General features: G+C 49.5%; 1 protein-coding gene across 1 annotated transcript; it reads left to right on the top strand.

Moving 5' to 3' along the window:
• Nucleotides 1–443: 443 nt before the first annotated feature.
• On the top strand, nt 444–12,291 carry LRRC55 (leucine rich repeat containing 55). The gene is made up of 2 exons (XM_004714900.4): nt 444–1,963; nt 7,731–12,291. Exons 1-2 carry the CDS (start codon nt 1,240–1,242, stop codon nt 7,964–7,966), a joined length of 960 nt encoding a protein of 319 aa, XP_004714957.1. The 5' UTR covers nt 444–1,239; the 3' UTR covers nt 7,967–12,291.
• Nucleotides 12,292–14,796: the final 2,505 nt, after the last annotated feature.

Raw genomic sequence — 14,796 nt, 5'->3', positions numbered from 1 at the left:
CTGGGGGCAAGGGGAAGAGTGTGTGTGTGTGTGTGTGTGTGTGTGTGTGTGTGTGTAAGAGAGAGAGGGGCTGGGCATATCTAAAAGGGTGTGCAACATGGTCAGAGCTGTGGAGGCTTGTTTTCATCCGGGCAGCACATGGGCGGGGTGTTTTGAGATGTTGGGGTGTGGGGCTTCCAGGAGGAGGAAATGCATCCAAGAAGCCAGCCAGGTGAGTGCAGGTCCCAGTGGGGAGATTTGGGTAGGTGACAACAACAGGACCCCAGGGTGGCCACACCTCAGGACCCTCAGCTGAGAACTTTGAGGCAAAAGAGCAAAAGAGGGCAGGGGGTGGGGGTTGGCAGGGAGAGAGGGTAAGTTTGGGAGGCGGGACTTGGGATCCAGGTGAGGGACCACAGGCTTTTGGTGCTGGATGACTTTTCTTCTCACAGAGGGAATTCTGCCCTGCCTGCGAAATCCGGAGGCAAGCAGAAGGAGGGGCTGGCTTGGAGAAGTGACCAGCGCTCTCCTAGCTGACCCCCAGCCCTGCCCCTCCTGGACTAATGGCTCTTCTCAGCTTCAGCAGTCTCCAACGTGGACATCGCTGGGGGTCCTCCCCACCCCAGGGAGGCAATCACCTGCTCAGACACTCTAGCAGCCACTGAGGCTAAGGGCTCCAGCGTTCCCAGGCCCATGGAGGCCTCCTTCCCTCTGAGTTCTCTGCCCACAGCGCCCACGCCAGGGCCCCCTTGGACTCAAGCCCCCCAAAGCCACGGTGAGAAATACCTTCTGAGGGCTTGACTGCTGGGGGCCCGGATGCAAACTTGGTCGCCTAATCAGTCAAAGATTGGGGGCAGGCTTTCTTGGGAAAAGTGCCAGGACTTCTCGAAGGGCACCTTTCATCTCCTTCAACGCCCGGCTCCCACAGCTGGTGCAGAGCACCCAGAGGGAGGGCCCAGCAGGTATGGACCAGAGGCGCACAGAAGACCTGCAGGCAGCCTTCCAGGAATTGCTGACGGCTGGCCCAGCCCCATCCTCTTGCCCTTCCTGCCTCAAGTTTTGATCATCTTTCCAGACCCTGGGGGGCCTCGCCTGGGTGTCTTGTCCCCCTAGGCTCCAAAAGGCTCACCTGGGGAGCCATCTGTGAGATGAGGCTCCCAGGAAAGGCTTAAGCCATGAGACCACGTGCTGCGAGGCCCCACCTAACAGGCCGCTGGCCCCTGGTGTAGCTCCCTTCCTGTGCCACTGGCTCTTCAGTCCATGGACACAGGCCCAGCCCCAATGAGCTCCCTTCCACACTGCTGCTCCCAGCTGCCTAGGAAAGGGGACACTTGGGCCCAGCTGCCGTGGCCTGGGCCACCCCACCCAGCCATGCTGCTCCTCTCCCTCCTCCTGGTAGCTGGGATGAGGCCCTCAGCGGATGCTGGCACCAGCTGTCCAGTCCTCTGCATGTGCCATAACCAGGTAGTGGACTGTAGCAGCCAGAGGCTCTTCTCCGTGCCCCCAGACCTGCCCATGGACACCCGAAACCTCAGCCTGGCCCACAACCGCATCACTGCCGTGCCGCCCGGCTACCTCACATGCTACATGGAGCTCTGGGTGCTGGATTTGCGCAACAACTCCCTGGTCGAGCTGCCACCAGGCCTCTTCCTGCACGCCAAGCGGTTGGCACACCTGGATCTGAGCTACAACAACCTCAGCCACGTGCCGGCTGACATGTTCAGGGCAGCCCACGGGCTGGTGCACATCGACCTGAGCCACAACCCGTGGCTGCGCAGGGTGCACCCCCAGGCCTTCCAGGGCCTTGTGCACCTCCGAGACCTGGACCTCAGCTACGGAGGCCTGGCCTTTCTCAGCCTGGAGGCTCTTGAGGGCCTACCAGGGCTGGTGACCCTGCAGATTGGTGGCAACCCGTGGGTGTGCGGCTGCACCATGGAGCCCCTGCTGAAGTGGCTACGGAATCGGATCCAGCGCTGCACGGCTGGTAAGGGACAGGGACAGGACTGGGCTGCAAGGGGGAGGGCTTGTCTGGCAGGAAACAAAGTAGAGGCAGACTTAGAGCTCTTAAGCACCTACTGTGTGTCCTGATCTCTGCTTGCCTCTTTGGGCTGACAGTTCTATCATTCAACACATCAGCTAGTGCAGTGGTTCTCCACCTTCCTAATGCCGCAACCCTTTAATACAGTTCCTCGTGTGGTGGTGAGCCCCCAACCATAACATTATTTTCATTGCTACTTCAACACTGTTATTTTGCTACTGTTATGAATCGGGCGACCCCTGTGAAAGGGTCATTCAACCCCCAAAGGGGTCGTGACCCACAGGTTGAGAACCGCTGAGCGAGGGGCTGTTGGCTCCCATCAGTTCATAAGACAGGCCCTTTCCCTCTATGGTGCCTGTTTGTTCACATCACTGCCACTGAGTCAATCCCAACTCATATTGACCCTGTGGGACAGGGTAGAACTTCTCCTGACCCTATGGGTTTCTGAGACTGTCGATCTGCCTCATCTTTCTCCTGAGGAACAGCTGGTGGTTTCAACCTGTTGATCTTGTGGTTATAGCCCAATTTGGAACCCATATGAAACCAGGGCTCCTACAGTTAACAGGCAGGCAGGCAGATAGTAACAAATAGCTAGTAGCCAATACTGTATAAATGAGTTCTACCCTGGTAGAACAATGGGGCTTTTCTTTCATTTTTTAATAAACCATTATTTTGGGGGGCTCTTACAGGTCTCATAACAATCCATCCAGCCATCGTATCAAGCACATTTGTACCTATGTTGCCATCGTCATTTCCAAAACCCTTTCTTTCTACTTGAGCCCTTGGTGTCAGCTCCTCTTTTTTCCTTACTCCCCCACCCTCCCACAGTTGTGAACCCTTGATCATTTATAAATTATTTTTATTTTCATATCTTACTCCATCTGCTGTCTCCCTTCCCCCATGAACGCAATGGTAGCACCAGCCTTGGCTCTGCAGAAAGACCTGGGGGTTTGCCCCATAAAGGTTGTAGCTGTGTGCTGATGTGTTGATTCTGACTCACAGTGACTCTATAGGACACAGTAGGACTGCCCTGATGGGCTGCCCCCCACCTATTATTCCCGTTACCCCTGGGTGGTGCAAGTCAAAAGATTGAAAGTTCAAAACCATCTATAGGCTCTTTAGGAAGAAGACTTCGTGAGCTGCTTTCCAAAAGAAACCAGCCATTTGAAATTCGATGGAGCACGGTTCTACTCCAGGTAGACATGGGGTCATCATGAATCAACTGGACAGGGCTTAAGTAGCCTCATGAAGAAGACAAACTTTAGAACAATTAGAAGGCTTTCCCAAGGAACCAGGCAGGGACAAGTGCAAAACCCAAGTTTACTTGACATTTAAAAAGCAGCAATTTTTGTGTTGTGAATTAAGTGGGGGGTTACATTTCAGATCATCAATTTCCATTCAGCAGTTTAAACTGCTTATGAAACCCTGTAATCGCTCACCCTGCCCCCTTCCTTTGACTTCTCTTCTCCCTCTTATGGATTCGTACATTCCCCTCCACGCAGGTTAGTACTTGTCAACGCTATAGACTATTGCTTCAACCTCCTTCTTTGCTCTCTGCCCCCCACCTCATCTCACTGCCCCCCACCTCATCTCACTGCCATTGAGGAAATTCTGACTCATGGTGACCCTGTAGGACAGGGCGGCACTGCCCCTCTGGGTTTCAAAGAGTGTGACTCTTTGCAGGAGTAGAGAGCCTCATCGTTCCCCCGACCTCACCTCTTGGTAACCTCTCAATACTATTCCCTTTGGTATGAAAGCCTTTGCTGTGTTCTGCCCTACCCGAGTTCTTCTTTAGCTTACTGAGTGCCGTGAAAACGCTCTAAGAGATGGTAGCGGCCAACATGGTAGACTCTAGTGTTCACTGTTGTGCTAGACCTCTTGTAAGCATATCCTCTTCACCTCACAAGAACCCTCAGGAGGCCCCACCTTGCAGGGAAGAATACCGAGGCACAAAGAGGTTCCCTCACTTGCCTGAAGCCACAGAGTAGCTAAGTAAAGGCAGGAGTCAAACCCAATGGTCAGCCTGGCTCTCCTGTGGAGGTACCTGAAGCATCAGGTTCTGGACTAAGAGGAAGAGTCGGGGTCTGAGTACTGGGCAGATCCGAGAGGCTCAGCAGATCTGTGTGAGGGCTGGGTGCAGGGGGAGGAGCTTAGGGGCAGTCTAGCCAAACTGGAAGGTGCATTGGGCTCTGAAGAAGCCAAAACCACACAAGTATGATAGAGGCTGGCCTCACCCAGCAGTGCAGTCTCTGGCCAGGTGACAAGCAATGTTCAGTTGTGGCCCCACTATCACAACCACTGAGCGGGGACATGGCCCCTGCAGTAGAACCACAGAAGAACCTGGTGCTCTGGTCCCAGGGGCTTTCCTGCTGCCTGGGCTCCGTGTGTGCTCAGAAGAATGGATGTTAAATGAGGTGGGAGGAAGAGGAGAACTGAGTGGGGAGCCCGGGACCAAAATAGCTCAGGGGGGCTGTGGGTCACGATTCCAGTGTTTGCACAGAGCTGTGGGAGGACCTTCTCTAGGACCAAAATAGCTAGGGGCTGAAATGGGACGAAGGTGGGGACAGGGAGGAGGGATGCTGTCAGAGTGGTCTCCCTGCCTGCTCCACCTCTATCCCTCCCTTCCACTAAGGACAGAAAGGACAGTCCTGGCCACCTTGCTTCCCGCAGACACATGGGGTTCTCTTCCTCTGTAATATCTGAGGTCCCCAACACGCTTTTGAAGAATCAAAGACCCCCAGGAATGAGCAAGGACCTGAGATCCCATCACGTGCAGAGGAGAAAGAAGCAACCACAGCTAAGAATCCAGGGTCCCTGTTTCTCTTTGAGCCCACTTGGCAGTACCTCACATCACAGGGTCTTTCCTCTCAGGGATCAAGAGCTAGCCGGTGGAGGTGGGACTGGGTGATCCTCTTCCCCACGTGTCCCTTTGCTCATGCAATTCCCACAATTACTCATAGATTTTAGACACATTCTAAGAGAAAGGGATCTAAGTGCACTGTCAGAAGATATTCCCCATCAAGAACGGCCCCCTGATTCACCAGAAAGCAATATCAGGCCCAGGTCCCCATCTGTCACCCCTTTGGAATCCTGCTATGACACTCTGGTCTTCGCTGCCTGGTTTGTATTCATGTCACCATGTCCTCCAGCCACCATTCTCTTATCACCACCACCCCAACTCACACACACACACACACACACACACACAATTGAACAATGGATCTAGAAGTTGATGAACTTCTGGGCTCCAAAGGAGAGCCCTTGAAGGGTTAGATGCCATCTCAGCCTGGGTTGGGCTTGGGATACTATGTATTCAGCCAGCAGGGACCACTTGGTCTGGGGCTTGGGGCAAGCTGTATCTAAACCTGACTTCCCACTTCTAAAGGTAATGATGCTCATTCGTATCTCAAACGGGTCCATTCAAACCAATCTTTGTATTCTCTGCCTTCAAAAGCCACAGACTAAATGAAGAGTCTTTGCACAGTACATGATGTAGAAACATTCTTTACATTGATCTTCTTAGACAAATTGGGTTAGATTATCCCCCCTTTTTCATGGAAGAAGAGCACGGAAGGCCAATGTCAACCTGCCCAAGGTGAGAGATGGAGGCATCTTTACCCAGAGAATGAGGGCGTGACCGGCATCTCAAAAACTTCCTCTTTACTGGCCTTGTTCTGGGGATGGCAGAAGGTGGTTTTGATGCCCACAAGGAAGGCGGTGGCCACACAAGCTGCCTCCATGAGCCCAAGATCTGGCATTCTATGGCAGAATCGCCACCCTGACTTACAAGGGAAAGTAAGATGAGAACATTGACGTCCATTAGAGTGACCCTGGGAAGATGAGGTGAGACTATCAATGTTGGAGAGAAAGGTAGTCCCTCATAAGGAGAACCCCCCCTCCTTCCTAGAGAAGCTTTGTGCAGAACATGACCACACACAAACACACTGACATGCCAAGAAAGTCCAATGTGGGATACTAAGGAAACCATGCACATACATAGTGCTTATGGGCATCCCCGCCTGGTGCAAACAGTTGAAATGCACAGCTACTAACCAAAAGATTGCAGGTGTGAGTCCACCCAGAGGTGCCTCAAAAGAAAGGACTGGCGATCTGCTTCTGAAAATCAGCTCCTATGGAGCCCCCTGGAGCCCAGCTCTTCTCTGCTATCCATTGTCATTGTTGCTAAGTGCCAGTGAGTTGAGTCCAACTCCTAAGGCCTCGACAAAACCCTGCCACGTCCTGCACCATCCTCAAAATCATCGTGTTTCAGCCCTTTGTTTCAGCTCAAACCATCTCCCTGAGGGTCTTCCCTCTCATTGAGGGGCATCCTCTTTTTCACGACACACTTACTCCTGAGCTTTACAGACATTCACGCTGATATGCACGGCGTCACCATAAGCCAGAGTCGACTCGACAACCGTTGGTGTGGTTTTCCCATGATGTGCATTATGCCCCAGGGACATACACTTCATATAGACATCAACCCTTTCGCCATCCTATCACTAGACCCATCTTACAGAAGAAGAAACCGGGGAGGGGGTTAAATCACTTTTCCACAATCACACAACTAGTGAGAGATGGAAAAGACATTGGAAGCCTGACCAATAGCTCCTGAATCCAGACCCATCTTTTTAACAGCTTTATCGGGATATAGCTCACCTATCATACAATTCAGTAGTTTGGTCATATGAAGAAGAGTTGTATAATCATTAACTCAATCAATTTTAGAACATTTTCTTCTTCCTCATTGTTAGAACATTTTTAGAACATTTTCTTCTAACTCATTGTTATTTGTTCTCCATTTCCCCGCAACCTCCCCTGTCATACCCTCAAAAATCTCATTACTGTCTCTATAGATATGTCTATGTTGTATTTCATAAACAGAAAATACATGAAAACCCAACAACAATAATAAAGTGAAACACAGAAAACCCTCTATGAAAAAGAAAGCAGAAAAATAAAAATTTTAAAAAGAAAAAGAAAGCAGAAAATATGTAAAACTAGAACAAATTTTAAATGGCGCAAAAGGGAGATAATATGAGAAGGTGTTAAATTTTCACCTAACTACATCAGCACGAATAGATGTTCTAATGCACTCTGCATGATAACAAGGCTATTCCGTTAACTCTATCATTCATGTATATGGAAAAGCTAACTGGAGAAGAAAGATCCAATACGCTGAAGTTGTACAGAGTCATTCATTCATATAATTGTTAGGCAAAGATTCATTGAACACTTAGTGTGGATAAGACCTAGTTTTGATGCCAAAGATACTCTGGCAGGAGCTAATAATACTCCAGGGAGAAGAGATGGACAATAAACCCATTATGAACTGTCAGACAGTGATGAGGATTATGGAGGAAAAAACAAAGCAAGTAGGTGAAATGGGGAGAGCCTAGTGACTGGTCAAGATGGGACTGCACTGCTGGTAGTTTTGAACTGTGAACCTTGCGTCCAATTCATAACCACTATGCCACCGGGGCTCCTCAGACCCAGCACTAGCGGTAGCTGCAGTACTTTCAACAGGTTATGAAATTCTACAAATCATGATTTTATCATCTATAACATTAGGTGCCTTGAGGGTTATTTGGGGGGAATATGGAAGATAAATCATGTTTTGGCACAAGAAAGTTTCTGGCACTTCCTGTGGGAATGCTGGGAACTCTCCAACTGACTCCCCTGGGCCTAACCCTCCCTGGGTCCTGTGTTGTAGATTCTCAGCTGGCTGAGTGCCGGGGTCCCCCCGAAGTTGAAGGTGCACCACTCTTCTCCCTCACCGACGAGAGCTTCAAGGCCTGCCACCTAACACTGACCTTGGATGATTACCTGTTCATCGCCTTCGTGGGCTTTGTGGTCTCCATTGCATCCGTGGCCACCAACTTTCTTCTGGGCATCACAGCCAACTGCTGCCATCGCTGGAGCAAAGCCAGTGAAGAAGAAGAGATTTGACAGAGAAGCCTCGCACCCCTCCATGCTGCCGACCACTGCTGCCACTGACCGCTCCGCACCCTTGCTCATTACCCACTCTGGTTCGATGCATGAAACCTTGACCACCATTGTCCTGGGAACAAGGTCGGGGAAACTCACTTTACTTGGGCATGGACTTTGGGCCAGGCACTTGAGTGCTGGGAACTGGGAACATGAGATAAGTCTAACCCAGCCCCTGCCCTCGAGGTGCTTATTTTTAGCAAGGGAGCAAGATTTGAGCACGGTTCCCTTTAGGATGACAGGTCGGTACTCTGAGCACGTAGCTATGAAAGCTCAAAGCACTATTGATGTCCCTAGCACAGTCTGAGAGAACTATAAAAGTGGAGGTGATTTGGGAGCTGGGTGATGATGAATGAGTAGGACATGGTCAAGTAGACAGTCGTCAAGGAGGGTGAACATGTGCAAAGGACAGAGGCCAGAAGATGCCTAGTGGGTTGCACATTATTAACCATCCTTTGTAACATAAGTGCAGGGAGGGGGAGCGGTCCAGAACCCAAACTTTCCCTCTGACACTCAATCTATCAGCTCTGGGCATTGCCAACCACTGCTTCTAGAGAGGGAGAAAGCTTTCCCGCCAGCCTGCTCACCTTTCTCCTATCAGAGCTACCAGGTGAGACCACCTCCCGGGGAGTGCTCCCCATAGTCTCATTGCCAACTGCAGCGTGCTGGTGAGGTTTCAGGTAGCAAGCTGAGGATAGACACCCTTCACTGCCCTCTCTCCTGCCCTGGCCTGCTGCCTTTCACTCAACCCTGTGCTTCAGAAGAGGGAGGCAGGTAGAGGGGCCCAGCTAGAGTGCCCTGTTCACTCATCAGGAGGCTGGTTCTTCCCCTGGTGCTCACCAAAAGATCTCACCAGGACAGTACACTGTGGGCTACAGACCTGTAGCATGGCGCTAGCCACCACCGTTGTAACCAGAGGAAGGATCGTCTTCTATCAACACCCATTTTATCATAGGGATGGGTGGTGGTGAGGGGTGTGGTTCTGACTCATCATGACTCCATGTTATACAGAACTACTCCATTGGGTTTTCTTGTCTGTAGGCTTATGGTAAGCAGATTCCCAGTCCCTTTCCTCCACAGTACCACTGAATGGGTTCAAACCACCAACCTTGAGGTTAGTAGTCTAGCACAAACCATCTGTGCCACCTAGGCGAGAGAGTGATTAATTACTGAGCACCAGCCAGTGCCAGGCACTGTGATAAGCTCTCTCCCCAGATGGGTCCCGGTAACACAAACAATAATCTTGTGCGATGAGCTTCACAGATGAGGAAATTGAGACTCAGAGAGATTCCAGTCACTCACTCCTTAAGGAGCGAAATGAAGGTTCTCAAGTTTTCACAAACTCAGGTGGGGAGGTAGAGCATCATATTTTCCTCTCCACTGATCACTGTAAACCTGGATTCCAGTAATGTTGATGAGGCTGCTCTAAAGCTCAGGCACCACGCTGTGCACTTTTACATCGAGTGACGTGTGTACTTCCACCCTCCCAGCACCATTTACCCCGTCCACAGACAACTCAGCTGTGGCTCCAAGAGTGAGTCACTGACCCCAGAATATCTTGCTAAGGGCATTAGGAAGGCCATAGGTAGCCCCATCCATGAAAATGGGTCATCCACAAATGAAGTAACTTTGGGTGCAAAACAAGGTTGCCATCGTCCTTGCCAGCATCTCCATCAGCTTTCTTATATTCCTCACTTGATTTGGTCAGCCCAGGTCAGCTCATGAAATGCTTTAGCCTCCTCTTCTTTCACTTTCCACACTCCTGTGTGAGAAGCCAACTAAACCTCATTGCTCCTATTATGCAGATGGGAAAACAGAGGCTGGAGAGGTATGGCTTGCTGAAGCAGTAGGGGTGGGGCTTCTGACTCCAACACAGTTCTCCTTCCACTGTTTTGTGCAGTGCTTGGAGAAGAGACTGTGTTGAGGGCTTGGGGAGTAGAGCCCTAGATCCGCAGGCATGAGAATGTTAGCAGATAGACTAAAGAAAGGGCAGTGAGCCTGAGCTGCTGGGCAGGTTTAGATCGGCTCATTGTAGAGCAACTCACACCCTCCTGGAGCACAGAGGCAGCATTCACGCTGGTGGTTGTGGTGGCAGTCATGTGAAAAATGGGAGAGGAAGCTCTGTAAAGCATTCCTACATAACACCTGAGGTGCTGTTTTGTAAGAATAATTAAGGGTAAAGAGAAAGAGTAATGAAGGGTAAGGAAAAACCAGGCTCTTCTGGTTAGGTGAAGAGTATAATGAGACCCTAAAGGAGGAGTAGATTTAAAAATAAATGCTAGCTTATCTTTCATAAGACTTCAAAGTACAATCATGGTCTCATGCGTTGGCAGCACTGACCGGAATGAATCAGGACAGGAGCTCTCTGCCACGTCCCCATCCCCAGTAGGCTTCCATCACCCCATGCTCCCAGCAAGGCCTAAAAAGTATGGTGGAAGATGGCATATTACCTTCCAGGAAGTCCTTCCTCCCAATGCTCCACGAGGAGTTCCTGGGTGGGGCACATGGTCAACGGGCTCTGCTGCTAACCACAGAGCTGGAGGTTTGAGTCTACCCAGATGCTCCCCAAAGGAAAGAGCTAGAGAGCTACTTTCAAAAATGCAAGCCCTGGAAACTCTATGGAGCACAGCTCTACTCTAACACGCACGGAGTTGCCTGAATCAGAATGGACTCAATAGCAACTGGGGAATGCTTCCCTGGGCTAGTCAACCAAAGAGCTTGCGAGGCTTGGGAGATTGGAACCTTGTGTCCCTTGAATATCTTCTTACAGCATTGGGGCTAGAGTTCTGCTCCTATGACATCTGAGACAGAACAGCAACTTGTCTCTCCTTCTGTGCCCAAGGATGGGAGGACTAGGCCTGCTGTCTACCAATCCAGCTGATTGGCTCAAGTATTGAGGGAGAAGCTCATCAAAATAATAGTTCCTCCCATAGAGGAACACCATGCGCATTCATGATAACCTCCTAGGAACTCCTGTATACTAATATGTAGGTAATATATCTCAAGATACATCCCTTTTTGCATAGAACTAGGACCTAGCAAACTGACAACTATCCCTTAAGATAAGTATTGTTGGGTTTTTTTCTAGTAAGATAATTTGGTCTCCATTCATGGCAAACCTTGCTGAGAAAGAGAGATGGTTTTAAAGAACAGAGTTTCTCTAACTTCTGAAAGGTCCCCAGTTCACTAAAGTACACAGAGAGAAGCGACTTGGTGTATCCGACCTCCCTACTGACAAGGAATCCATTCCCTGCTCACTACCCCACCACCATCACCACCACTACGCCTTGTTCTGGCTGTCAGAAGCAACAAATAAGCACACTTCCAGAGGCAATGTAGAAATCCAGTGAGAATTGCTCCTGCTGATGTTCGCTGGTGAGTGAGAATCCATTATGGCATTCCCACAGGCTTCACTATTTCTTTTCCAGACTGCTTAACATGTGAGTGTTGGGGTTCTTCTGAGTCATTGTGTCTGTCTCTACTGTAAGGCTCTTTATGTATTGGGTAGCCACAGATGTCAAGCAGATCTCTGTGGAATTTGCACTCGGTCCATTGACACAATCTACTCAGTCTTCTGTCTGTCGCATCTTTTGATATGCCAAGATGGAAACCAGTCAGGCCTGGAATTGGGCTGACTGCTTAGAAAATTTTGGGGGGGAAATCAAGCAGCCTACTGAGAGTCTGGCTTTTTCCTGTAACCCTCTGTTCTCTGTCCCGAAAAGAGTTGCCCTACTCATCGGCACCTCCCTCATGCTTGATCCAAGAAGATCTAAGTGTAACCAACCCACGAGGACTACAATGATCAGGATCTAAGCCAAGAAAAGTATACTTTGAAAAGAGCTCAGATTCACACCACTGTAGACCAACTGCCTCTGGTCACCCTCAGACAAACCCTCATCTCTGCTTCTCTAGAAAATAGGCCCCTGGAAATATTGTAGTTTCCCAGTTCCTTTCATGGACCTTGATGCATACAATTCACAATGATCGAGGCAAATACTTCTCTTCAACCATCAAGCATCAGCCCCACGTGGTTGACGTGCCTCTGACATCCTTTCCAGCTCTAGAAGAATTTAAGGGGACACCATTGTCCACGACTCACAAGGACATCTCAAAGCTAAAGGAACCCGTCTGCTTTCACCACCCTAAAAAGAGGCCAGAAGGAAATGAGGGAGGCAGGTTGCAACGTCCTTCCTAAATCACCATTGCGTTTGCTGGCACGGGGTAGAGACTCTGAAGCAACAATAGCGCTCAGTTTTTCTAACTTTCTGCCCTATGGAGTGCTGATGTCTGGGGGAGGGAGGGGTGGGAAAGGGGAAGATGCCAACCTTTGTATGGAGATGATTTTATAACCATGCACTTTTGTAACCGTGAGGAATTTTTCATAAATGCACATTAATAATAAAGAGTGTATAGTTTAGCAAATTTTCTGAAGAATTGTGAAGAGGAGGGAGAGGGAGGGAAGCAAGGAAAGAAAGAAAGGAGGGGGGAGCACTAGGCAGAATCAAGAGAATGTATGCCAAGATATACACACAAAAGGTCTGTGGGGAGGGAGTCGATGGAAATAATCAGGAGAAGTGCCAGCCACGGAGGGGCATGTGTGGGAGGGGAAGACGCATCACAGAAGCATATTTCTCCCAGGCAAAAAGGAAAATGCGTGTGTCTGTATGCACACCCCCCTATGTGTAGGCATATTTTGGTGCCTAAAATGACACGAAGAAAAGAGCATATGTCTTATACATGTTGGGGTTTACAGTTTGGGTCATCCCTGAAACATGCCAACGCAAGTGGGTGTGCCCGCCTAGTTAGCGTCACTGGGGAGTGTGTGCCAGGGAGCTAGCCTCTGCCAGCAGTGTGGGAAAAGGGATACTAGATTCAGCAAGGAGGGAAACCAGGCATCTAAATACTTCGAATGAGAGTTGAAAGATCTCATCCATTGCATAAGTTCAGGCTCAGTTCTACTAGGTTCATGTCAAAGAGAGGGAATGTGTAAATCTATCCGGTCATGGACATGTTGTCTGCACAACATGGGGAATGCGATGGCTGGGGAGTATCTCTTGAGAATGCTGGACTCAGGAGGAGAGATCCCATCCATAAGTATGATAGCAACCACCTGTGTCTCCGTACTTCAGGAAGAAATGACTGACGGAGACATTGATCCGAAAAGGAAGCGACTCGAAGCAGGAAGTGGCTCTAAGCTTCTTCCAATAGCACTTGTAACCTCCCCTGTGGCCCCCAACCCAACTGCCACAGGGTTCAGAAAAAGGTGGCACCCACAGAATAAAGCCACTAAAGAGGTCACAGGTGTTAACTCAGGGCACTCAGCTAGGAGGTCCATACCCCACGGAGCAGACTGAAGGGAGGCAAACATTTTCTCTTAAACTTTAATAGCAACACTACTGAACAAGTGAAAAATCAAAAATAGGCATCCTGAAATAAGACGCAGGAGTCACCCAGAAGACTAAATTGTGTGCTGTCTTCAGTACCAAGTCACTAGAGATCCTGAGAGGGAGAAAGAGCAAGGGGAGGAATGAGCACCTACTATGTGCCGGATGCTGTGCTAAGCACTTAACATGGATTAAGTCACCTAATGCTCACAACATAACAAGGTAAGTACTATACTTATGCCCATTTTTCAAATGAAGAAACTGAGGCCCAGACAGATCAAAGTCATGCCTAAGGTTGCGCAGCTAATAAGCATTAGGCTCACTGGACATGGGCAACAGATGTCATTCCTTTCAGTGCCCTGGTGACCCTATGGGACAGGGTAGAACTGCCCCTGTGTGGGTTTCTGGGACCGTCACTCTGTGGAAGTAGAAAGCCGCCCATTTCCCCAGGACGGACATTGTCGGGAGATATAAAACACCACTGTGGCAGGGCTAAGAGGAAAAGAATATTGTCAAGCTCTTCCAAGCCTTACACTTAGTTTGTGGGATCACTGAGAAATACACAGCATGGAGGGCTGCTCTTAGTTCCAACCCACAGCAGCCCTGGATATAGCAGAGAGAAATACCATCGACCCTGCTCCACCCTCACAGTCATTCCTGCATCTGAGCCCATCTTGGACCCACTGTGTCAGCCCATCTGTTGATGGTCTTCCTCTTAGTCACTGGCCTTGACCTTTACAAAGCCTAGTGTCCCTTCTCTAGGGACAAGTCCTTTCTAATGACACACCCAAAGTACATGAGAGAAAGTTCTAGGAAGTGCTTGATAATGGGCTGATTTTTACAAGCCTGAAGATTCCGTACTTAAAATTGTACCAGAATCCAAAAGAGACCCTTGGGTATTCCCATGTAAATTTATGGCAAAAGCAATAAAACAGAAAGAGTAACCAACCAAGAGTTAGGTACCCAGATAAACCCCAAATCCCAAGGGCATCAAGTCAGTTCTGACTCATAGTAACCCCATAGAAGAGAATAGGAACTGTTCTATACGGTTTTCAAGGCAGTCATCTTTACGGAAACTGACAGCCTCATCTTTCTCCAGTGGAGCATCTAGCTGATGGATTCCAACTGCAAGCCTTTCAGGTCACAGTCCCACGCTTAACCCACTGTGCCACCAGGGCTCCTTTATCATCTCAAGGAGCTATTTAATCGCTCACTCATTCAAGATGTTCATTGCACGCCTCCACATGATAGGCATTATCTTAACACTGGTGATGTGGCAGGATGATGGTGGGAATGTATGCACACACAAAAAATCTGGGCTCCACAGAGCTTACTCTCTGTCGGGAGAGAGGAGACCGGACAACAAGGCAAAAAGTATGTAGCTCCAAAGAGTGGCAAGTGCTGCAA

Source organism: Echinops telfairi, unplaced genomic scaffold, assembly GCF_000313985.2.
Source record: "Echinops telfairi isolate 266 unplaced genomic scaffold, ASM31398v2 ScPeMD7_7416;HRSCAF=8454, whole genome shotgun sequence".
Lineage (NCBI taxonomy): Eukaryota > Metazoa > Chordata > Mammalia > Afrosoricida > Tenrecidae > Echinops > Echinops telfairi.
The sequence above is the reverse complement of the archived record's forward strand: the minus strand, read 5'-3'. Positions and strand labels throughout refer to the sequence as shown.

What these genes read in the sequence shown, in the direction of transcription:
- LRRC55 (XM_004714900.4), top strand. Translation starts at nt 1,240, where the DNA reads ATGGACACAGGCCCAGCCCCAATGAGCTCCCTTCCACACTGCTGCTCC. An exon ending in GATCCAGCGCTGCACGGCTG is followed by an intron (nt 1,964 to 7,730) that starts GTAAGGGACAGG and finishes CCTGTGTTGTAG; the next exon opens with ATTCTCAGCTGGCTGAGTGC.